This window comes from Pyrgilauda ruficollis, unplaced genomic scaffold, assembly GCF_017590135.1.
Source record: "Pyrgilauda ruficollis isolate IOZ18807 unplaced genomic scaffold, ASM1759013v1 scaffold27, whole genome shotgun sequence".
Lineage (NCBI taxonomy): Eukaryota > Metazoa > Chordata > Aves > Passeriformes > Passeridae > Pyrgilauda > Pyrgilauda ruficollis.
This window is the reverse complement of record NW_024524044.1, coordinates 6,949,840-6,974,910: the sequence shown is the minus strand read 5'-3', so window position 1 is coordinate 6,974,910 and position 25,071 is coordinate 6,949,840. Positions and strand designations below refer to the sequence as shown.

At 40.2% G+C, this 25,071-nt stretch overlaps 1 protein-coding gene across 2 annotated transcripts; it reads right to left on the bottom strand.

The window, feature by feature from the left end:
* Nucleotides 1-983: 983 nt before the first annotated feature.
* Nucleotides 984-23,726, bottom strand: LOC121355803 (ADP-ribosylation factor-like protein 8B). Of its 2 annotated transcripts, XM_041471514.1 has the most exons (7): nt 23,419-23,726; nt 18,806-18,886; nt 10,289-10,362; nt 9,783-9,876; nt 7,324-7,391; nt 4,044-4,114; nt 984-1,394 (listed from the first exon to the last, which is right to left on the bottom strand). In XM_041471514.1, exons 1-7 carry the CDS (start codon nt 23,605-23,607, stop codon nt 1,345-1,347), a joined length of 627 nt encoding a protein of 208 aa, XP_041327448.1. In that variant the 5' UTR covers nt 23,608-23,726; the 3' UTR covers nt 984-1,344. The 2 variants fall into 2 exon arrangements, with proteins under 2 accessions (XP_041327448.1, XP_041327449.1); XM_041471515.1 differs by lacking the exon at nt 4,044-4,114 and having other exon boundaries at nt 1,331-1,394; nt 23,419-23,689.
* Nucleotides 23,727-25,071: the final 1,345 nt, after the last annotated feature.

The window sequence follows — 25,071 nt, the reverse complement described above, 5'->3', positions numbered from 1 at the left end:
TTTTATCAAGTCTGTGCCGTGTGCTCTTAGCAGCTTATCAGAGTCACTACCCTAAAAGCATTCTGAAATAGAAGTGAAAAAAAAGTTGCTATTTCTACAGTTCATGTACTGAAGTGCAAGAACTGCATACATGACTTACAGCCCTTTCAATACTATAGCAATCAATGGATTTACAGCATCTTCAGAACACCATGCCTGAACTTCTCCCTCACAGATCTGCAAGTGTCCATGAAACTGGCCACTGAGTGTGTCTACTGTTTCTTGACATGAACTTTCCATATGTAATAGAATTTCCTTATTCACAGACAAGTTCCCACCAGAGTGCTTTTTAAGTGAAGTACTTGGAAGAAGGTATCTCTAAGATGTTAGAGAAGCATCAAAATTTAAATAGTGAATTGCTTCTTTAATCAGTTTCCAAAGGACTAATCCTTTTCAGATTAGTATCCTTTTCAGATACCAGCTATTTTATGTTGTATACCTGAAAATTCTAAAGGTTCAGGAATGGACAGAGTAGTCCACAAACACCATTCCATTTACAGTAACAATGCTTAGGAAATCCATGAATTTTGGGGGTTAATAACATCAGAGAAGATGCACATGATCTCACCTGCTCTCTATTTCACTGTTTAAGAAAGAAAAATACACACTACAATTCCAGACTCTTTCCTTTCCCAATAAAGGCGGACAAGATTTTCTAGAATATTTTCTTTTTCAATTCCAAAAGAATATTCATATGATTAATTCACATTAGTGACTGGAAAAACTAAGTAACTACAGATGCATAACGTTGTAAACAACTTTTCTCCAGAGTATCTGAAAGTGCTCTGAATATCAGCATTTTGCTCAAATATAAGAAGCACTTAATTATAGTTTTAATTGATTAATTGATTTGATTGAATGTACTTAACTACATGTGTTCAGAGGGAAGACATTCTGTGTGAATAATTATATGCTACATTCAAAAAAACCAGTCATTTGTTTCCACTGCACAATTTATTCAGTTTCAAATTAGAAAAAAAAGTACTATGTATTGGACAATTTGCATGCATAAACTCAAAACATTTCATCTCAAAAAATTATTGATTTCTTCCAGTCTTGTATTAAGGCGTTCAGGAATTTCACCTAGGCAGACAAATATCTGGATTAAAAAAAAAAAAAAAAAAACCAAAAAACAAAACAAACCAATCAAAACAGACAGACAAGTTACAAGACAGATTTACTTCTGTTAACAAATATGACCACAGTGAGTCCTGGTAGTAGACAGTTGCATTCCTTATCTTTTCAGTGTGTATAGCTGATAGGAGTCAAAGTGACTGGGGAAGAGTTATCTTCAGCAAAGTTTCTTCAACAGTTTCGTGATTTGGAGTGCTGAATAAGCCATTGTAATGTTATGTCTGCCGGGATAGATGAAACAAAATTAAAAACTCAAGTCTGTTTGCAGACTGTAGAAGCACAACAGAACACTAGCAGGTTAATACACATACAAAAACCCCAACCAAACAAAACCCAGAAACCCACAGGTTGTCATTCACACATAACTGAAGTTCAGAATGTCAACCTCCAGGTGGCCTTTTATTTTTGTATGTTTTTAAATCATGTGCATTTTGTATTTTTCAAATACAATGACTGACAACAAGTTCTCTAAGCCATAGATAGATAAGGAACTGTTGAAAAAGCAAACATTTAAGATGACCATAAAACAAACTGTAAAATCCAGACTAGAATGAAATGCTGAGTGAGAACAAAGGCAAATACACAAACAGAAGGAAGGAGAAGGGCAAGCATCTGACAATATATTAAGAAGCCATTTAGGTAGGTGGTAGGAGTCCAAGGTCTCTGAAAGACATGCAACATTGGACTAAAATTTGATAGCTGAAATTGGCACCCCTCCTGATGCAATCCAATGCACTGAGGTGAAAACTGCAGCAGTTCACAAACTGATTCATGAGCAGATTAGATTTTTTTGCCTCAAGGCAGTAACATCTGTCAGGAAGGCAGGAAGGATGTCAGGGGGCAGCAGCAGCTCTAGCCCTCAAAGTGAAATTTGTTGCCATATTTGTCTTAAGTTCAAGACAGCACTCCATGAATATCCTTGCAGACCAGCTTAGGCTCTGAGACTGCAGAAAAGATCAACCCACTGTACTTATATCAAAACTAATAGCTATAATTATCTTCCACAGTCTCTCAGGACACAGTAACTGGCAGACTTACACCTACACCTCCTGATGAGAACAGTTAGCTAGGCTGCAGTTCACACTGAAATGCCAGTGTCATCTCATTCAACTGCACTGATATCAGTCAAAAACACGGAGGAAGAAGTCAGCTGCCAGTCTTCTCCTTAACAGACTAGTAGTTTCATCACTTTAATAAGCTAGCATAACAGTCTTTCTTTATTTATGGTACTTTCCAGCCATTTGGTCTCTCTAGCTTCTCACCCAACCTCTTTTCTCAAGGTCTTCTCAAATAACGAACACATGGTGCTCCAACAATGCCCACAGTCTGAAATGGTATACACAGTGGGCTCCCATTTTTTATTTTGTTTTTGGCAAATATTCAAGAACGTGGCTAGTCTTTCTAGGCACAACATTACACTGGAAGATACCTGACCAAGTCTCAGTTAGGATTTGAGCCTTTTTTGTCACTATTCCCAGAACTTTTACAAGTAAGGGATCTATACTGTTCTGCATTAATGATCATTCTTTCATGCAAATTTTATCATGCTTTTTGCTGCATGCTTTTCTCCTCCAGGCATCCAGATAAATGGACTGGGATCAAAATCGATTTTCTCCATGAGTCTTCCAGAAATTAAGCTGTTTTTACTAGTTTCCAGTCACAATCCCACTTTTAAGAATCTGCACTGCAGCCCTGCCAATTTGATGAGGATCAAGAACAGCATTTCAAAAACCTCAATCACATTCACTTCCTTATCTCCTGAAGTCGAATCTTCCCCAGTGCAGCAGCACCTTCTGTGCATCTCCCTCACTCAGAGGTAACAACTGCACCCCAAGCTACAGCAAACATGGGTCTGGTCTCCTTCTAACTAATATACCCAAGTCATCTACACCACCTGCAGGAGAAGCCCTCGCTGCCTAACACATCTCTGCACACAGATGAACTCTCCCCCAGCTCACTGAAGTCCAGGTGCCACAGTACAGTCTCCTCACCATCTCCACTACCTGGTTCTCTCTGTGTAGGATGGAAATTTCCCCTGCTGCTGAGAGAAAGTGGCTGTCTTCCCATTCCCACTCTCACAGTCCCTACAGAGCTGCCCAGCTCTTCTATCAAGTCTGATTTCCTCACAGAGCAGCTATAAATATCTAGCCAAGCTAGATCCCATCCCATCCAGCACCACTTCTTTCAGCAGCATGCAGAGAAGGGTGGCACAGAGGCAGCATGCCCCCAGACAATTGCTGCTGCTGCCAGCTTCATCCCTTCCTCCTGCCCTGTGGAGGGAAGGGAGTGGGAGAAAATGACAGAGGAAAGGGACAGGAAAGTGGAAGATAGGAGAGAGAGAAAAGGCAAAAAGCAAAGGCAGATGGAAGACAAGTTCATGGGGATAGATCTTCACTGACTACAGGATACATTCATTGCATTTCCACTTGGAAAAAGCACCTATCCCTCAGTTCCAGGAACAGCCACATGCTCATAAAACCTGCTTACCATATAAAACCATGTATGAAATAAATCATCAACATTTTTTAGGATCACCTAATAACTGGAAGGCCTTCATACACAGCTACTGTTTTTTTCAAAAGTAACACAGGTTTCTTGTAAAGGATTCAATTACTCCAGGCTTTAAATACACTTTTCCATGATCCCTGTCAAATTAACTTCTCATGGAACTAAATATTTCTACAAGCTTTTTTCTTAATTAGATATATTTCTATGTTGAAACAAATACAGTGGCATACAATATTTGCAAAGCATCGTTCAATGTAAATTGAAATCTATTGAGATCTTCAATAATGTAGTGGAGATAGATGTTCAAACCTGATCTGATCCAAAGTACAAACCATACACTGATGACACTAGAAGCTGCTTACCTATGTTATCCTTCTCTTTACAGGAAATAGAATAGCAACAGATTTCTCTGTCTTGAATAGCTGCAAGGTTTCTACAGAAACAAAAACAGTAAGTACTGTTATAACCCCATAAACACTCAGAACAGAAATTTCCATTAAATTATGTTTTCTGCTTTTTACTCAGTAGGTTCAATTCTATTCTCAGATGTTAAATTCTTAAAATATGCCACTGCACACAGAAAACCACACATTTCTTAAACTATAAGGATTAAAAGGTTATAAAGTCATTTCACAAAAATTTTAATTTCTTATTAGGTCAGCGTACTAGTGAGAAAAAAACCCACAGAAATCCATAAGCTAAAAATAATGTTCTGTGGTCGCAACCAAGTATTACCCATGTCTTATCATTCATCTTTTACTCTTTTCACTTAGAATTCTGAGTTTTTTTATCCAGTAAATCATAATAAAATATCAGTGCTCAAATGATCACACCATTTATCTTCAGGATGTTTACTATATCATACTTAATATATCACATCTGATACATCCTACTGAAGGAAGGAAGAAACTGATCCTTAATCAACTTCTTTCTGGGAATTCTCCAACCCCTCTCAGAGCTCCTGAACACTTTGTTGTTTTTTCATTTACTTATCCTCACACAATTGACACAGACATGCACCAAAAAATTTCCTGAAGCAGGTGGGAAGTAAACGCACTGAGAAGTCTGAAGACCATACATGAGCAGTAAAGAAGAGAACTAAACCTGGCCTCTTCAGGGATCTGCTTGGAAAAGTCCCATGTAGTTAGGCCCTGTAGCAAAGAACGGCTAAAGAAAGCCAGTTAATATTCAAAGTTCATCTCCAAATTCTAAGAATAACCTATCCTAACTATCCTGGAAAAAAAAGCCAAAATACATTAAGTAGATTAACAATAAGCTCTTGGCAAAATCCAGTCATTAAAAGGAAGCATACAGAAGGTTGAAGCAGAGACAGGTAGCCTGAGAGGAATACAGAAACATTGTCCAAGAATGCAGAGACACTGGCAGGTCAGCCAAGGCCCAGATGAAGTTGGATCTCCTGAGGGATGTCGAAGAAAACTAGAAAGTGACAAATGGAAGACAGGAGAAAATGTGCACCCACTGCTCAATGAGACATGGGACCTGGTTACCCAGGACATGAAAATGCTGCCTTTGCTAACAATATTAGCCTTCAGAAACCCCAGGCCCCAGAGATCATGACTAATAGCAAAGAAGTGGTACCCTTGATGGAAGAGGATCTGATCAGGGAATAAATAAGCCGACTTGATATGGAGAAGTCCATCAGCCCTGGTGGGAAGCACCTACAAGTGATAAAGGAAGTGGCTGATGTCATTGTGAGGCCACTTTGAACAACCATGTTGACTGGGAGAGGTGCCTAAGAGCACAGAAAGGTAAATATCATTCTTTAGAAAAAGGAGGATCTAGGGAAGTACATGACAGTCAGCCCCACCTTGATTCCTGGGAAGGTGATGATGCAACTAATCTTAGAAACTATTCCCAGGCATGTGACAGACAAGAGTAGTCAGCATGGATTCACACAAGGGAAATAATGTTTGACCAACTCAATAACCTCCTACAATGAAATCTACAGTTTGGTAGATGACAGGAGAGCAACAGATATTGTGCACCTTGACTTGATTAAGGCTTTGACAGTGCCTTCCATAATATCCACACAGACAAGGTGAGGAAGTATGGGTTGGATGCACAAGTGGCAAGGTGGACTGAAGACAGGCTGAACACTGGGTGATCAGTGGCATGAAGGCAAGCTGGAACTCAGCGACTACCAGCGTACACCAGAACCAATACTGGTCCAATCCTGTTCTGCATCTTTATTTGTTGCAAAGCACAATTTGCTGATGACAGAAAACTGGGAGGAGTGGCTGATACACCAGAGGGTCATGCCGCCACCCAGAAAGACCTCCACAAGCTGGAGAAAAGAGCTAGCAGGGGACCTCATGCAGTTCAGCAAAGGAAAGTGCAAAGTCCTGCACCTGGGAAGAAACAACCCTAGGCACCAGGACATGTCAGATGCCAACTGTCTGGAAAAGCAGCTTTGCAGAAAAGGACCTGGGAGTCTTGGCAGGTCACCAGGTTGAACACGATCAAGCAGTGTGGTAAAAATGCTAATGGCATTCTGGGGTGCATTAGGAGTGCTGCCAGCAGGCTGAAGGTGATCTTTCCCTTTTACTCAGCACCAGTAAGGCTGTACCTGACCAGCTGTGGACCATCAGTACAAGAGGGATATGAACCTATGGAAGAGGGTCCAATAAAGAACAACTAAAATAATGAGCAACTCACAGACTAAGAAAGGCTGAAGAGGGGACAGTTTAGCCTAGAGAAGAAAAGGCTTAAGGAACTTCTTATTAACATATACAAAACTCTGAAGGGAGCCTGTAAAGAAGATGCAGCTCAGTGATGGGACAAGAGCCATGAACTGAAACACAGGAAGCTCTCTCTGAACACACAGAAACACTTTTTACCTCTGAGAGTGACCAAGCACTAGCAAAGGCTGCCCAGAGAGGCTGCAGTCTTTTTTCTCAGAGACATTCAAAAGCTGTCTGGACATGGTCCAGAGCAATCAGCTTCAACGGGCAAAAGTCTCTGCAAAAGCAGGTAGATGACTTCAAGGTTCCTTCCAACCTCAGCCATTCTGTGAGCCCTGTTTAGTAGCCCTGTCTTTGGATCACCCTTACTATAGCAAAACTTCACTTTCTACTAATTAAAATTATGTGACTTGTGAATCCTATTTTACAAAATTAGTGTTATACTGGTAATTTTTACAAAATTGTGTATTTCTTCACAATTACATTTACTATGCATCCATCTCTTAGTTTCCGTAATCCCTAAGTTATGCTTTGGCATAAATATGGCAAAAATACCATTTGATTTGCCTAAATTTACCAACACTAGATTGATATGGTTCTGTTCTAATGCCATTCAAGCATTAAATTGACACTGCATTGTACTGCGAGAAGTCAAAATGAGCCTTTCACTACCCCTAGCAGCTCTCTCCTCAGTGATGGGAAAAGAGGATTATCTGAAATAACTTTGCACAATGAAACAACAATCAAGAGAGATTCAAATCTACTGTGGTCAGTTATCAGCCTAGATCACTACATCAGGCAGCAGCAGAGCTTGAAGTGGAATATCTGAGAATGCAAAATAGCATCTTTTATAGCCAGTTATTGTCATAGACTACCAATCATTTGACTTACATATCAAACTTCACAGTGTCTCAGCATTTAACAAAAGCCAGCTACTTACAATTTCTCAATTAACTGCTTCTCATCCAGTGCACCTGGGAGGTCTCGTTTATTTCCAAGAACTAACACCTGAAAGAAATAATTCATATACCTATTAAATCCAGGAGCAATGAAATTTTATTTTTTTCTGTAACTTTTTGATGGCATTATTCTGGATCTTGCAGCTATTTAGAATGTAACAGAGGACATATTCAAAATGACCAATGACTGTGGGAACATCATGGAAATCCTGCTCCTAGTCAGGACCAGATGCTAGATGCATACCCTCTGAAAACTGGATCAAATTATTTCTGGGCGTGCTAGTATCAAAAGTCTTCTCTGGAAGTGAATCCCTCCATTCTGGGTGGCATTACAGGATGGTGTCAGATTAAATGCAAAGAAATGTGGAAGGCAGCACACATCGGGTGCACTCAAGCCACCAAAGGATATTCAGCTCAGAGGACCAGACTGATGTTAATCAAAAGACCCAGACAAAATTCTCTCTATGCTTTTTTGCTCCCTTGTTTCTTAACACTGATGCACTGAACAGCTCAGCCTCTGAACCAAGTATCACCTAAGCACCAGCCACCTCTCTGTCCAATTTGAGCAACCATGGTAGAAATCTGAAAGGCAGCCATTAGGAATTAAGTCCCAGAAATGCAGAAAATTTACTGAATAGATGCTGGAACTTTGGAGCTCCTATTTAAGGCTTCAAGTATAAATGAAGGTCAGATAAATGGGTTGAGCACATTCTAACATAAAGTAAGCAATGGAAGGTTTTTCTAGTTATAATTGCATCATTGTTTTCCAGATGTGCTACAATTCTCAGACTGTCCCACTATATCCCATGAATTTGGAACACATTAAACTCATTACTTGCAGTAATTTAGAGTCCAGATTAATAAAGCTGCTCTAAAATCTATACTGCCAAATCCGGAGCACAATAAATTGAAGGAAGTTCAATACTAATTACTACATATGAAATAAAAGTAAGTAAAAAATACGTCACTGCATCTTGGAAATTACTGCGTGGGTCAGCCTGGGCATTCGGAATGTGATATTATAACATATAAGAGGCAAGGAACTTAATTAAATACTACTGAAGATATGAGACCAATCGTTTCAGCAAGGAAAAGTGAGAAGCAAAAGAGCATGCAAAGAGAGTGCAAAGGACAGGCAATGTCACTCCCCATGAACAGCATAACTGTTGATTTCTGTAGGATTTGTTCAATAGATAATTAACATATAAAATCACAACAAGAAGAGCAAACCTCATAAAAAAGATGGTGAATCACTTGAAAAACTCTCCTTTGAGAATAGTGGGAGGAAAGGAGGGAGAGAGAGAGGAAGACTGACTGCATGCTGGAGGTACCATTTTTATACAGGCCAAGTCCCAGGTATCCATGGGGTGTAGATGCCATTCCCATAACTGATGGCATGTGTACAAACACTTCCTTTCCCACAGTTTGCCATGGTAGCAACATCCAGATATGTAGCATGTTCAGATGCTAAGTAAACCTTCAGCTCCATTAGGCTGGAATTAGCTCCTGCCTGCTGCGGCATCTGTGCTTATCTCAAATTCCTGCTGTGGTGGCATGTCTTATGGGAAGTTTCTTCTGTGGCTTTGACAGTGTTTTGACACACTTCAAGTACATTCTTTAAGTCCTTACACCGTCCACTCACCCTCACGTAACTTTGATTACTTGTAGTGGCCAAGTGTCTAAATTACTGCTTACAAAAAATGGGGCCAAGGAAGAGCCATCAAGTTGTAACTTCTTCCTCATTTGTATGTAGGACTGTTTTCTTTCTTATAATCAAGGTATGAACTCTTGTTTGGTGACATCAACATAAAGACCAGTGACAACCTGATGGATTCCTAAATTGGCAGATTACGTTTAAATAAATAACATTAGTCTCCATCTTCATATTTCTCATTAGAATTTCAGCTGAATACACTATTCTTTGACACTTCCAACTGGAGAACAGATGCATATTTGCATTTTTTCCACACAATTTAGTTTGAAATACTAAGTCAAGAAAAAGTCAGGACAAATAAAGAAAGCTCCTACTCAATCTCTGGAGGCAGAGGACACTACCTGATGTTACTGTCTGCCCACCTGCAGAAATACTGATCTCACATGCCCTAAGATAACTGCCAGAAACATTCCTGGGTCACTGGCTGAAACCCAGCCAACAAGGGACTGACTGGAAGTAATTACTGTCTGATAATGCCACATGTGAAAACACAATTTTTCGAAATCTTTTCTGACCATTAGACAAGAAAATGTACAAACACAAAGCAGCACTCCTAAGTTGCTGAGTGCTATGAAAAAAAATCACAGTAATTTTTCTAAGAGTGCTCAATGCATCAAGGCTGCATCATATATAACCTAGTATTTTTAAGAGACCAGAGAAACCAACTCAGGAGGATTTAGGCCACACTGTCAACATTCAGGCAAGAATAATAATGAAAATACTTACTGGAATTCCATGCAATTGTGGCTTATCTATCAAACTGTGAAGCTCATTCTTTGAAGCTTCTACTTTTTCTAAGTCTGCTGCATCCACCATGTAACTGCAACAAAGAATAATTATTTATGGTATTGACCATTTCCTGCAGAAATTTGCATCAAAACATCTGAAATGTGACAAACATGTTGATATTGACAAGAGCATTAGAAAAATCCCAAGTTTTATAAGCCCTGCATTTATTGATATAGGAAGATATTGATATAAGAAGATAAGAGATTTGGGCTGTTAAATACAGCCTGTGGGGAAAAAATGGCCTGGAGTATGCAATTACTTACATGTCTGGGTTGCTGCACGGGCAAAACACACTACTTTTATTGTATTGGGTCTTCTTATGTGATGGAGGCGGGCAGAAAAAAAAATCTATTTTCTTCATGTATAATATAATGCAATACCTAATTATATAATAATATATATTACAAAGTACATTTTCTATGGACATGCAAAAGAAAACTTACACAACTGCATTGACCCCTCTGCAATAACGCTCCCACATGCTTCGAAACCTTGGCTGTCCTCCAATGTCCCACACCTGAAAAGGTAAGAACACTCCAGCCTCAAAATACTTTTGAATTACATAGCCCTAACCCAACAGAATAAATTAACTCTTACATGCAGCATGCAGGCTGCATTGCCAATTCCAAAATTTTATTAAAAGGCCTTCTTGGCCCCTTCTAGCTAATGGAGGAGAATATGTCAGGCCTGTGACACTAAAAGCACCAAATGCTCTTTTGCAGAATGTTACCCTTTCCCACTCACTGAAAGAAAAGTCTTACTCAGATACTGAAGTGAATTATTGCAAATGCACAGTCTCAAAACAAAAAAGAGTATTATCATTGTACAAAATAGTTATGCAGGTTAATATTTAATGTGGCTAGGGAGACCTGAGTTAAGAAGGTATCAGATTTTCAACAGGATAAAGACAGATAGTAAATAAACAAAGAGTTGATCAGAGAGCAGACTGAATCCACATAAGGGATGATACTCCCCACTCCAAGGAGTTCCAACACCTCCACAGTTCTCCCACTGGTTCAACAAATGTGCTTTAAAAGACACATGGATTAATTAATCAGAACCAGAAAGGAAACAGTAGTATAGGTAGGCCTGAAGTGATTAAGTAATGTTTCTTCAAGAAAGAAAGCTCTAATTCTGCTTATTATATTACAAAAGCTCAAATCCTATAAATACTTACACATGGTACTAAGGCCCAGCAACCCCATGGAATTCCTAATTTTTTTAAAACATTTACACACTATTTTTCTGTAGAGTTAGCTATTCTTTCAAAAAAAATTGGTATTTTTGGTGGATGACAGTATCTTGTTTCAAAACTGTTTCTCAGATCAAAGTACCAGGTAACCTATATACATCATGCAGGTCAGGGCTACATGATAATGTATCTGTTACAGCTACATCCAAAGACAGTTGTGTTACAAGTGACACACAGATTAAGAGTGATGAACACTGAAAAATAAAAGTAATGGATTTGTTCCTCTGCCAAGGACAAAGAGAAGTAATTATTTCTTATTTTAAGCAGATTTAGCTATCAAAACAATATATACTGTATACCAGATCTAGGAGGCATATATATTACAGAAGAAACTAAATTTGGAAGTAATATATACACAGCAACAAATTTTTTTAAGAGTCGTCCTCACAATTACACTATAAATCCAAATTAAGCCTTCTATGGCAACAAAGCTTTTCACAAAAGAGCAAGGCTTCACAGACCCATGGGATAAGGCCTTTTTCAATTAATGTCCACTATTTTATAATTTCACAGCCTGCAAATCATTTTTATGTATCAATTTCTATATCATTTTCAGTATCTTATATTCGTATTTTAGAAAGAAGTATTTCCCAATTCACCATTAAAAATCATCCCCTGATTGATATCTTAACACTACTTCCAACATAAAATTATTGTATCACCTAAATGTAGAGTGCTTTTTGATCCCCTGAATAAGATCAAAAAATTTTACACATGAAAGAGCTTCTGACCATGAAGTGGGTATCAATTAATATCTGTACTGACTTTTGAAGCGCTGTATCAAAGGTCTTAGCAAAATAAACCTTTACACTTTAAAAGCTTGAATGTAATGAGTATTCAGCATTATGGTTAGGTGACAAAACTTACACCAACACTAATTACTCCAATAACTCATCAAGACCTTGAAACTATCCAAAGCCATCTGGTGCACATCTGTGTGTCTTGAAAAAGAATCTATATTATCTTCTTGGTAAACCAGAGGAAGAAAAAGAAAAGGGAAAGATGATAGGGCAGGCTAGTAGTCAGGTTAGATTTTTGGAATGCTGATAGCCATGAAAATTTACAAGATGATGTAGCATGGACTAATCACGAAATAAGTAATAGAAGATAAAAAATCCTGTGTTTGTCCTTGCCTGATATCTTGCAGTATTAAACTGCACTGCAGAACAAGATTACTCTCATTAGGAGAAAAAGTCACCTTGAAACAATGGAAAGATAAGTCATTTCCAGTCAGTTTCCCTAATCAGGCTTACAGCTATTCATTAAAGTACAACATGAAGGACACCATATAGACTAGGTATTTTTAAAAGTGCTTTAGAACCAATTTTACATCAATATAGTAATAATTCTGTGAAATATGAAAAAAAAATGCATTAAATTTAAAAAATCCTTACCTCTTTCCTGAAATCAAAATGGTTTCAATAATAACTTTCTAATACTCTTTATTACATTGAATAGCCAATGAAAGAGTTAACTACTTAATTCAAAACACAAATTGCTGCACCAAACCATTTTCACAGTACACAAATGAACAGACAGAACTGTGAGAATACAAGAGGTACCTAGGAAGGAAAGGGGAGAGGTCTAAGTGTTAAAGAACTTCTCTTGCATGAGCCTTGCATGTTTTGTATATCAACTATTTTTGCATCCCAGTATTTAATACACAGGTTAAATGTTCTGGGTATGAATGGGGATAGGCAGGAGACTAAACCTTAACAGCTGAACATACAGCTAGCTATAAAAAGAAGTTTACTTGGTCTGGTTGTTTTTAAAAAGAGGCTAGTCTTCAAATTTCTCCCATGGCTTTTACTGGCCCCTCAGGAATAAAAGTTTCATAATATTTAAAAGGTAATTTTACCCCAGTTGATAAAATTGTGATTTTAAGAATCAGCAAAAGATTACAGAATGACTAAACTGAGAGAAAGTTTCTTTGATACCTGGTACCATTGCCTCACAGGAGATTAATACCTCAAGGATTTGTTGCTCAGGCTCAATCTCAAAGACACGTATCTTATTGGTACTGCATTTTGATCTGTTTTATTAATTCCTATCTATTTCTATAGTGTAGTAACTCTTATTGTGCTTGCAGGTCTACACTGTCATTAATTAGTGCAATGTTTTAATCTGTAAACTAGATCACCAGGATGGAACCACTGTTTACCATGTACTTATCTGAGACATATCGAATTCTTCTAAAAGAGGAAACTTTGGATTTATCTCTTTCCAATTTTTTCAGGAGGATCTAAGGTTCCATCTTAAGACCACTATTAGCTATTAGCTGTGTTTAAGGAGCAGATCCTTTTCTTTTGCACAGAGCTCTATCATGACAGTTGAGCAAAAATGCACATGAATAGGTTCAAAGATTTTTTAAAGCTTTCAGTTACAGGAAAGTTCATTAACACTCTAGCTGTGCTTCTTCAAATTAGCTCACATTGTGGGAAGGCTTGATGGCTCATGAGAAAGTTGCAGGAAGAGTGTTTTCTAGATGTCATGTTACATGGCTTTTTTCAGACATGCTGGGTAGGAGATTTCTTGTGGACAGAGAATACAATGACAAATTTCTATCTTGCTGTCAGTGTGTGGGTTCAGTACCTACAATCTCACAGTAGTCAGCAAAGTCTAGACAGCCTTTCAGCTGATCAGATGTAATATCTTGTTTAGGATGACAGAATTATGCTGTAGGCTTGACAGCACTGACTACAGCTCCTCTGACTATTATTAGAAGAGCTTAAGCCTCACTGCATTCATATAGCTGTCTACATGCAGACATCTTAACCTGCAAGATGAATCCAACACTACAAATACTGGAACTCAGAAATGTATCTTTCCTCTTGGAAGCAGAAAGTATTATCCATAAAACCTAACCTAAACAAACAGTTGAGGAATTCGTTAAGCAGAGAGCAGTATTTGGACAGAATAAGGCAGCACCAGTAACATCCACCACCACAGTGTACATGAGAAGTGTAAGATGTGACCAATGAGCTCACACACACAGAGCAGTCATCGCATTCACAGACAACTCAGCGTGTAATAGGGAGCAACTGGAAAGCATGGGACAACTTCCATCACCTCAAATTTAGGCCTTTAATCCAGGTGACCAAAATTTCTCTTTGGCTACTGAAGTGCTCAGAGGGCACCAACAGCATGAAATTGTTCTGTTTCTTTCACCCACCTTGCCTACCTGGTGAAGCATTCTTGCAAAGCACCCACTGCTCCCCAGCAAGATCAGACAACTGGCTCAGAGTGGGTTACTCACCACATGGCTAAGATCATGAGGGACACATCCTAAACAATCACCTATTCTAGACTGGAATCTTCAACCAAAAATATCCATCTTTTTTTGCCTAATAAACAGAAGAATAAAAAACCTAATAAACTTTTTAATAAATTGTCCTGTATATACAAATCTACACAGCCTGACCTGTAGTGCCTACCAGCCATGTAACTTAATATGGAAGTTAGAATATCTAACTACTTTAGAATACTTACTAATTATTATTATATATATTGGAAATGCCTTCATAGTTTCTCTTAGAGTAAAAAAAAAAAAAAAAAGTGCAGCATGGTTACATTTTCTGCAGGTAATATTTCTCAGAACAGTATGTTCTTTGAAATCAGTCTTGGCCCTTTAAAGAACTCTGTTCTCCCTCCTCACTGGTGATGAAGTCCAACTTTTAAACATAACATTTAGGCATTTTAATCACATCAGAGAAAATAAAAAAGCTATATGCACATTTCAATGTTCATAATTTAATCATAATATTTTCACTGAAGAACTGGAAATAGACTTGCAACACTAATGTTCACAAATTATCTTCAACTCTTGACAAGCACGGAGGCATTTTAATGGGAGGGAGTACTTCCAAGTCATCAGGGGCTATTTGCCATTTTATCAGAGACAAAAAATACAGTGCTAGAAGGATCAACAGGTGGATTTTAAACACAAAAGCAAAGTCCTTGTACTTCTTTAACTTCCTAAGGGTCCTACCAGTACATTTCTCTAGCCTGCCAAGGTCCTTCTGGATGGCAGCAGAACCCTCTGCTGCACCAGCCACTCTTCCCAGTTTTGGACTACCAGCAAACTTGTTGAAAGTGCACTCTGTCCCACCACCCAGGTCACTAATGAACACACTAAACAACCCCTGGGATTTAGCACTAGTAACAGGGCTTCCTGCTGTGGATCACAGCCCTTCTGAACCACCAGTACAGCTCTTCCTTAGGGACAACTACCATTAAACACTGGGACATCCAGAAAAAAGTATTTTTTTACAGAAATAACCACTTTGACTTGAAATCAGGCCAGACACAGCACAGCTTCTTCAGAGTGATCCAAGTCATATAGAATAGCCAGTAAGTGCTGAAACACTGCTGGAGCTCCACTCTGAGCACACACACAGGCTTGTATTACAGCATGACATTTGAAATGACGATATGACAGGTAAGATAACCTGAATAGCAGGAGGAAGCATTACAAAGCAGGAGGATTCTGCTTCTACGAGGATGCATAGAGACCTAAAAACACTACTGTCCAGAGCAGGAGTGCTGCAACAAAGGAAGCTGGCAGAGGAATGCACATCCTTCTCCTTCCTCTCTGCCACATCACAGCAAAGTGCAAGCAGCAAGAATCTCAGCCTTGCTCTCCCGCAGCCAGGCTGTGCAGGGTGTGGTGGAGGGACACCGGCATCTAGCGGTGACAGCCGGGGTGACCACAGCCCACCCTGCCAGCTCCAGCCCCCTGAGCATGTGCTCTCCACTCCCTCCGGACCACTATGGCCGGGAAGTGCAGAATCTGCCTGGCCATGCTATTTTAAGAAAAACAAATGCAAGAGGAAGGGAAATGAATCTGTGGCATTATCTGTGTGCACACGTCTGTGGTGCTCTATTTCCTTTTAACTGAGACTGTTCTAAGACCAGCACTGCAAGAACCAAAGGCTGCTTAGCTGGAGGTTCCCAATCACTTTAAATACCAGTTCACGATTCAAGTCTTCTGAGATTCTTGAAATTTGGCTTGTTAAAGTAAATTTTATTAATTGCTGTCTAGCTTGTTGAACAGTAAATCTCACTTAAGCAAAAGGACTGCTAATACTAAGCAGATCCAAAAAGTGGAAAACTGTGAAAATCAAATTACTCACCAAGCAGCAAAACTTGCTTGGAATTAAAATCTCAATTCAGTCAGATATTTTTGACAGGGGAAAAAAAAGATAGCCATCGGTTTTGTAATGGACTTCTAGTTCTAGCTAATAGAATAGTTCTAGCAGATCCCTACACTGTAGTTCATAAAATACTTTGATGCTAGAAATCATCCTGTACTTGAATACCTCAACCACAACCTCAAAATATAAAGCTCCTTGCTTAGATTTCAAACACTGTGTGGTAAAATCCTTCCTTTATTGCCTTCTCTTCTTGGAAATAACAGGTGACCAGTTATTAAACATATTGATAAGTCAAAATTTGATAATTCATGGTTAAAGCAGACAGCCTTACATTTCTAAACAGGTTTAGCTTCAATTCAAGAACATCTGAAACTGGCATCTTACTACAAAATGTTCTGGTTTGAGTAAATAATCAGTGTTTTTCTTTCAGTGTGGTTCAGATAAATATGCATACAAACATGCATGCCAGTGACCATACATTTACACATTAATATTGCAGACTAAAAATGAAAATAAATCTACCAGCTTTTGGAAATGACTGCCAAAATCAGAAGAAAGGAAAGAAGACCATGAGTTTCAGTTCCTTCTGCCTTCTGGAATTGTATGAAATCTGCAGATGGAACTGAAGTAAAGAAACCAGGCAGCGACACTGCACTAAAACAGTACTTCCTTCTTAGTGGCCTACCTCAAAATAGAGCAAAAAACAGATAAAGGATTAGTATCACCTAATTGCTGGGTTTGCAATTTACTTTTCCAAAAGTGATCAATCTTAATACTTCTAGAACGCAAATTTTTCACTTGATGACTTTTTGACCCAGATGACTTCTCAGCTTCAACTTTATAGTAAGTTTAATTGATTCTGTTTTGCAGTGTCCCCTGAAACCTTCAAAAAAGGTTAGACACAATGTCAGGTTTTGCTTAGTATAAAATATAAACATCATTCCTGTCATGTTTAAAGAACTTCATGGGTTTAGTAAAACAACACTTTATCCACTAATTTTAATAGCTGACAGTTGACTATCATAATATTTCTATGAGAAGGGTTACCTGTTTTGTATAGCTCATAAAAGGTTTCTAGCAAGAGGCACCGGCTCATCATTCTTGAGTCATCAACTTATTACAAGATTATGTCATTTTTCTCAAAGTAAAATAATTTTGGAAAACTTATCAAGCAATAACCTACCTAGATACAGGAATAGTGGCATTCAAGTAGTTTATCCTGACAAACTTTTAAGGAAATAAGCATCTAAGAGTCATATTACCCATTCCTTGCACTGAATGCTGTTGTAGCAGAGAGACTGTGAGAATGAGTCAAGATACCATCCTATGCAGACTGGCTTCCAAATTAAGTATGGTTTTTGAAACTAATAAACATAATTAATTATGTTACCATTATCTCCTTACTCTTAAAAGTTCTATTATAGCAACTATATATAAAATTACTTTTGAACTTGAAGAGTAAAACAAGGCACAGTTCCACAGCAACTTACCCACACCCTCTCTGCACAACTTAATCTTCCAACATCATTTGCTCAGACAACCCTGGTCAGCTCCTGCTTGAACTATCCTGGCTCAAAAAAATACTTTATCTTGACGACTGCTTACTAGTAAAAGATTTTTGCCTGGTTTAATGAACCATCAACAACTTTTCTATTTTCTTCTACATCTGACAATTCTGCAGCAGCATCAGTACACCCCTTCAACTATGCCTATGTTTTCTATCAATCATGGCCTCACTGCTTCTGTGCAAAAGAAAAAAAAACAACAGGAAATTCCTATTCCTGTGGATTATTTGTCAACTATGGTTGAATGCAGTAACTTTTTTATTGACTGTGGCACCTCTGGAACTTCATCAGTGGTTTAGGAGTCATACCAAACCAGAGGAAGAGTAACTATAGAACTGAGGGAGAAAAGAACTTACATATTATGGAAAAGGAGGGAAAAGTCAAGATAAAGACAAAAATCTAGATTCCCTTGATTCAGCTAGAAGTTGTGAATTTCATCAAGACTAATCAACCAAGCTCCCTTCATAATCAAACAACACACAGTGCCTTACTGCTATCAGAGTGATTTATCTCTATTTTGATGCCTATGTGTCTCTACAGCTGTAAGAGATGGCTCTCTGATAACTGAATTAAACTAGATGTTCTATTTCAGCATAGCTAACGTGTGAGCTAAACCACATTCTCCACTGAGATACCCAAGTCAGGAGTCAAGTTGCTCCAGATTTCACTCAGAAGTGGGAGGAGGGGAGAAGGGGAAGAGAGAAGATAGATACACTCCAACTCAGTGACCTCAGTATCCCCACATTTTATGACCTTCCTAAATCAAAAAAGTGCAACAAAGCTTCTGCCTGGCATGGAATACAATGAAATCAAACAGATTAATATAACAGAGAAATATATTACTATTGCTTTAAAAAAAAGTTAGCGTGGAGCTAGAAAAACAGATAAGGGACCCTATAATCTTAAAAGAAATTTCCTGTCTTTCATATTTCCAGTTGAAATTACTCTATTATTTATTCATTCTGTACCAATTCAAACATGCACACCTACCTTTATGGTAACATTGCCTTTTGTTATTTTTCTCATATTGAAGCCTACTGTAGGAATCATATCTTCTGTGAACTGCCCCGACTAGAATATAAAATCAAAATTATATTTATTATAAAACAGTTGATACGTACAAGAAAGGTTCTCATTTTCAATCTAAAAAGTGTTATTTTACAATACTGCAAATTATCACATTCATTTTCAGCAAGAGCACTGGCCAGCACTTCAATTACTGCATTGTCACATCATGGAAGACTGTTCATTTCAGTCCCTTTAAACGATCTTTTATTCTCTTCAGCAACAAAGATCACCCCAGAAACCACGAGACTTCAGACAATTCTTTATCTGATCCTTTGTCAGCAAAGCCAAAATACAGAACTGTAGATGATTTGAGTTGAAAGAAACCTTCAAAGGTCACCTAGTTCTACCCTCAATATGATAAAGTATTATAAAACTGGCTACACAATGATTTTTCCTGTAGCTTCGCTCTCCTGTTATCAGTAGTTTAACTCCAAATATAAAAACAGTGAAAGACTTCCCATGCAGAGAGAACTATGTGCGGACTTGCTCCTTCTGTGTAGGTGACAGCAGAGGAATCATGCTGCAGAGCTAAGAGAATGCAATTAAGACAGAGAAGTACAAGGTGCTAACTGAAGTGTACCATAAACACCAAACACAAACCCCCAGCACAAAAGTGCTTCCTCCTCCCCCAGTTCAGAGAAATATTTTCACAACAGAGACACTTCTCATCAAACCAATGGGAATCTTACAGACTTCTACACACTACAGAAGACACCTTTTGAGGATAAAGAGAGAACTCAGATCTGAGTAGGAAACTCATCACTCATTCTTCCCTTTGAAAATGGATCATTAACAAGCTATTGTGTCTCCTGGACATGATACAGTAACACAGGCAGTCCATTACTTATGTCCATACAGAGGCCCAGGCGCTCTCTGAAACAGGACACAGCAATCCTGGTTTTCCAATCATCCAGCAAGGAAAGCAGCACCTTCTGGGTCTGCTACTGCCCTTCCGCATCTATCTGCCTATATTTACCTACAAACTGATGTGCCCCAGGTTGTTTGGGTTTTTTTGGACGAAAATATGGGTATATGGACAAGGCAGGATGCAGTCATGTTCCATGAGTTCCCTCTTATCTGAGAAATGGAGGATCAGAGCTTGAGGGTGCACTGGAACAGCAAAGTGTCTCCCCGTCTTCCTTCCACAGCTATTCCCGGGACCTGTACAATTTTTGAAACTTTTCTCTTTCCTGTTTGTGGTGGAGTGAGAACACACTCTGCCACCAGTTTGCATTTACAGTTAAAGGTTAACAGTTTTTAATCAGGGACTTTAAAAGCTGTATAACTTTTGAGTTACATGATTGTCTCACAAGATTTTGGAATTAGATCCACCAGGAAAGAAACAACTTCCATCAGTTTTTTGTTCAACCTTACTTACGGGAATCTTCTTGCTAAATTCTATACTATACATCTTTTGTCTTTTTTTTTTTTTTCTTCCCTGCTTCAGTAACTTTTCAACAGCAATAGGAAAAAAAAGTGAAAACAAAAGCCCTTGCAGTTTCATACAGATATACATACCCAGCACTGACAGAAGTTTTTAGCTGGATGTAGTAAGACAAACCCCACCAGCAAACCCTCTTGTGTATCAGGTACTGGTCTGCCCAGGAAAATGGTGGTCACCATCCCTGGAAGCATTCAGGAATGGACTGGATGTGGCACTTTGTGCTATGGCTTAGTTGACAGGGTGGTGTTTGGCCAAATGTTGGACTTTATGATGTTTGAGTTCTTTTCCAATCTTAATGATTCTATAATTATGTGATTTTTTAAAAAATATGTAGTACCTATATTTGTGGAGGACTGATATATAAACACACATGAACACAAACACTGAAAATGTAGCATCATTACTCAAGGACAGGAATGCCTGGAAAACCAGCCAGCTGACTCAAGGGGCTGTAAAAAGTCAGAATTCTACTTTTGTCAGCAAATTATACACCACATGTAATATGCTAAACTGGAAGACAAAAAATAAATAAAGAAACCAAACCACCATAACTCCTCTAATACTGCGGATAGAATGTAAAGAATTATCATCCTCTTCATTGGTCTTCAGTTTTTTCCTCTAAAAATTCCACATTCTGGTTGAATGGAATCAGATACAAAGAAAATATTATGTCTACAGGTTTTTTATTTTCCCACATAGTGAAGAAAAGAACGGAATAGCTTCAACTCTTGGACTACACGTTAGTCCAAGAGCTGTTTACTGTGTTGTAATGACCTGACCACCATAAAGTAAAAAGTCTGTACTACTGTGCTTGCTAAGGAAGGTTTACATGACCTAAAATTGCCTATTTTTGTGAATATTTAAGAAGTGCAAAAAATTTTATTGTCTATTTCAATAAAAAACAGATTACCTCCTGACACAAATGAAAAAGAACTGATGCTATGAAGTTTGTAATGTCCTCTAAAAGTTTCTGAATATTGAACTGATAATGAACACTGTAATTACCCCCTACCATACTGACAACCACAGACCAAATTCTACTCTATTATATTAATGCACATTCACAGTACAAGGCAGTGACTTTATCCAAGGTTTCCGTTGGTAACTAAGGACTAAATATGGCTCAAACTCTGAAGAGCAGACTGTCTCAAAGGGTGTATATTCAGTCTTACCATGATAGGATCTTTGAGTGCTCTTGCAATGTGAAAAAAATTGTAATTTCCAATGTTTTTTCTCTATCCAGTGTAGCTTGCATTTTAAGTAGCCACTATTTTGCAACAGCTATTTTCATCGTCACACTCTAGCCACGTATTCAGAGTCCCCAGTCTATTTGCCCTTCGCATGTCAACGGTACTCAAGAGAAAACTATTATTAATATAAGTTTATTAGTTTATAGTTATTAAATATATAGTTATTATGTACAACATTAGTTAGCCTTATCCTAATTTTTTTTCAAAATTCTCCAACCACTTTTCTTCGGTGATTATCATGGCACATCATCTCCAGACTGGAGGATCCAAAATCTACAAAACCTGCAGTGTGTGACCCTCCCTAAGTCACAAAACATGAATGCCTTGTAGAATACTCTTAAGAAATAACATTTGCAGGGAAAATCAGACCTGCAGTAACAGGAGAGCTCTGGTGTTGAAGAGAACATCCCAGAGACAAACGCCTACGGTGCCATTCCATTGGTGGAACAGTACAAGGGAGTGGACACTTACAAAGTCTGGCACCGCACACTACTGAAGTCTCTGAAATGCTGTGTTCTTCTTTGCTCTGTTCATGAAAACAATCCACGAAGCAATGTAATTTGTCATGCCTTTTTCCCACTCCTCAGCAAGGCCCTCTCTTGGGAAATGAACACTTCCAATGGGCATAAAATGCACCGAGGCCTATCTCAACAAGATTACCTGAGTGCCTGACAAACCAACTAAAATATCAGCTACAGGTGTATTCCACTGATTGCTGATGTCACCCAAAACACACTTTCACTGAGCACTCACCATTCTTTTTTCTCCTGCTCTCTCTCCACTTCTTCATTCACAATAATGCATAATCTCTTATTTTTCCTTTAATCCATAATCATATTCAAAAACAAGTAACAGATGTCATATACTCAGATTTTCATTGACTCAATCTCTCTGACTTTAACCCATGTACCTCCCAGTTTGGGTTTTAGCTTTCCACGATAAGGACTTTAGAACATCTAGAAATTTTCATCTCAGTAGCTGAAGCTGCGATACACCTCACAAGAGATACCACCTTGCAGAAATGCTTCACTAAGCTTCATGATTAGTAGTAAGCAAATATAACATACATACATATTTATTTCCATCCTCTGATGGAAAGCAAATCTTTGGGATGGACACAAATGCAGTTTGGAGGGCACAGCAAACAAAGAGGAGAAATGTATTTCAGCATGGTGACAAAAGAGAAAATGTCATGGTAGGTGTCAGCATTAGAGAGGCTGCAAGGCCATCATCAGAGGGGGAACAGAATGCTGGAATCAGACTTGAATGCTGGGGAAGAACTATGGAGGATTTGTGGGAGGCATTAGTACTGCTGCAACTGCTGGGAGGAGAGAATTCAGTAAGGGACAACTCGCGGCCTTCAGGGACGCACGGCGTATTATTCTGGGATACACGGAACATGGAAAGCCAGCCTGAACCACGGCAAGAGCCCATGCCCACAAATCTGCTCCAAGATGGGCACTGCGCAGCCAGACCCAGCTTCCTCCTCCCTCTGAAAACACTCACACACACCTTAGCTTCCTGCTGTGAAATTCTCGAGGTTGCAAACGATGCAAAAGCTGCCTCCTGCTCTCTCCCGCCCGGCCCCGCTTCGTCCCTCCCTCCCTCCGCATCCCTCCGCATCGCCGCGGGACCTCACGGCAGGCGGTGGCATCACCGCAGCAGCGAAGCCCGCACTTGTTGCCGGGGGAAAGGCGGCGGGGCGGCGGCCCCGGGCGGGCGGGCGGCCCCTCCAGCCCCGCCGGGCGGCCGCGCCCGCCGCAGCCCCGCGGCCCTGCCCGCCGGTGGGCTCCACACCGGACCGGACCGCACCGCCCTGCCCCGGGCCGGGGGCCGCGTACCGCCAGCACGGTGAGCAGCGTGGTCTTGCCCGAGTACTGCAGCCCCACCAGGGTCAGCTCCATCTCCTCCTTCCAGAACAGCGAGCGCAGCCACTCCAGCAGCCGCGCCACCAGCGACAGCATCCCGCCCAGCGCCCCCGACCTGCGGCAGGCGCCCAGCCCCAGCGGCACCGCTTCGCTGCTGGGCATGGGAGCGCCGGAGGAGCCGAGGCGAGCTGAGGCGAGGCGAGGCGAGGCGAGGCGGCGGCGGGGCTCGGGCCGGGCTGGCGGCGGCGGGGCTGCGCGGGGAGCCGAGCGCAGGCAGGGCCTCACGTGACGGCGCCGCCGCCCTTCTCCCGCCGCCACCCGCTGCAGACAGGGGAGGGGACTGGGCTGGGCTGGGCCGGGCCGGGCCGAGCCGAGCCGAGCCGGGCCGAGCTGGGCTGTGCCGGGCCCGGCGGGGAGCGGCCGGCACTGGCCGGGGCCGGGCGGCCCTGAGTGCCTAGTGAGGGGATGCAGGCGCGGGGCGGGAGCGGGAGGGGCAGGGCGGCTCCGGACACCGCGGGGATCCGCTGCGGGAACAGCTGGTCCCTGGGTGTGGAAGGATGGCACGGCCCGGCGCGGTCCTGCTGCCGTGGGCGGGCTTTGCAGCATCCCCCACGCAGCGAAGGGGGGCCGAGGCCGCGCTGGCAGCGCTGCCTTAGGAGAGTTGGTGGGCTTGGGCTGCGTGACAGCATCGATTTTGTACGTTCATCACGTCTGGTGGTGGCAGTTCTCACACCCCTAGGCTAGGACTCCACTGTTCCCAGGAAACTCTGCTTAAATTCTCCATTGTGTAGTGACAGGCTTCCAGATCCAGGACATACCATGGTTTTATTTGGTTTCTCCTGTGATAAGTTTTGGAAAATCACCCGTACTATGACTCCTTGCCTCGAGAGATGCTTGTGATGGTGGTTTTGTGTTGTGATCAATTATGAGACATGCCACTTCACCAAGAATATTCTGCCTGCACCAAATAAACGACATTCAGTATAGTCTTGCCATAGAGCATTAGAGAAAGGCTTGTTTTACCCATACACGCAGGGCTAACACTTCTGGATCCATCTGCCAGTCACAGAATTTGCAACTGAAATGTGATGCTCTGCAAAGGTTGCAGTGCTGGTGGTATTGGTTGAAAAGGACATTCATACAGGTGTAAAGGCACATACACCTTTACTGTGGATACCTTTTCTATTGAAACCTGGCACAATCATCAAAGCATTTTGAAATTTGGTTTTCTTGGTCTTTTTAGAGACATAATTCAGCAATCTAGAGGATGCAGTTTGTGACAAAACTTCACTGGTTATGCCAGTTGGACCACAGTCTTGAAGCTCCCAAGAGCAGTTGGTTGTGGGCTAGTTGTAGAGGTGAAAAACTTAAATTTTTCATGCCCTGGTTTTAGATACAGTCAAAATGACTTGTAGTGTAATTCTTAAAGTACTGAGTTATTATTCTTGTAAATTTAATTGCACATTTCCAAAATTAAATTGGGCACTGGAGCTGGCCCTGCCACCCAATGGTAGTGTTGGGGAATAATTTTTCATTGCTTCTCTTACATCTGATTGCTTTAGTCCAGATTTTGTATTCAGTGGCAAGTCTCAAGCAATCAAAAGAGGGTGCTTCTTTTTATTATTG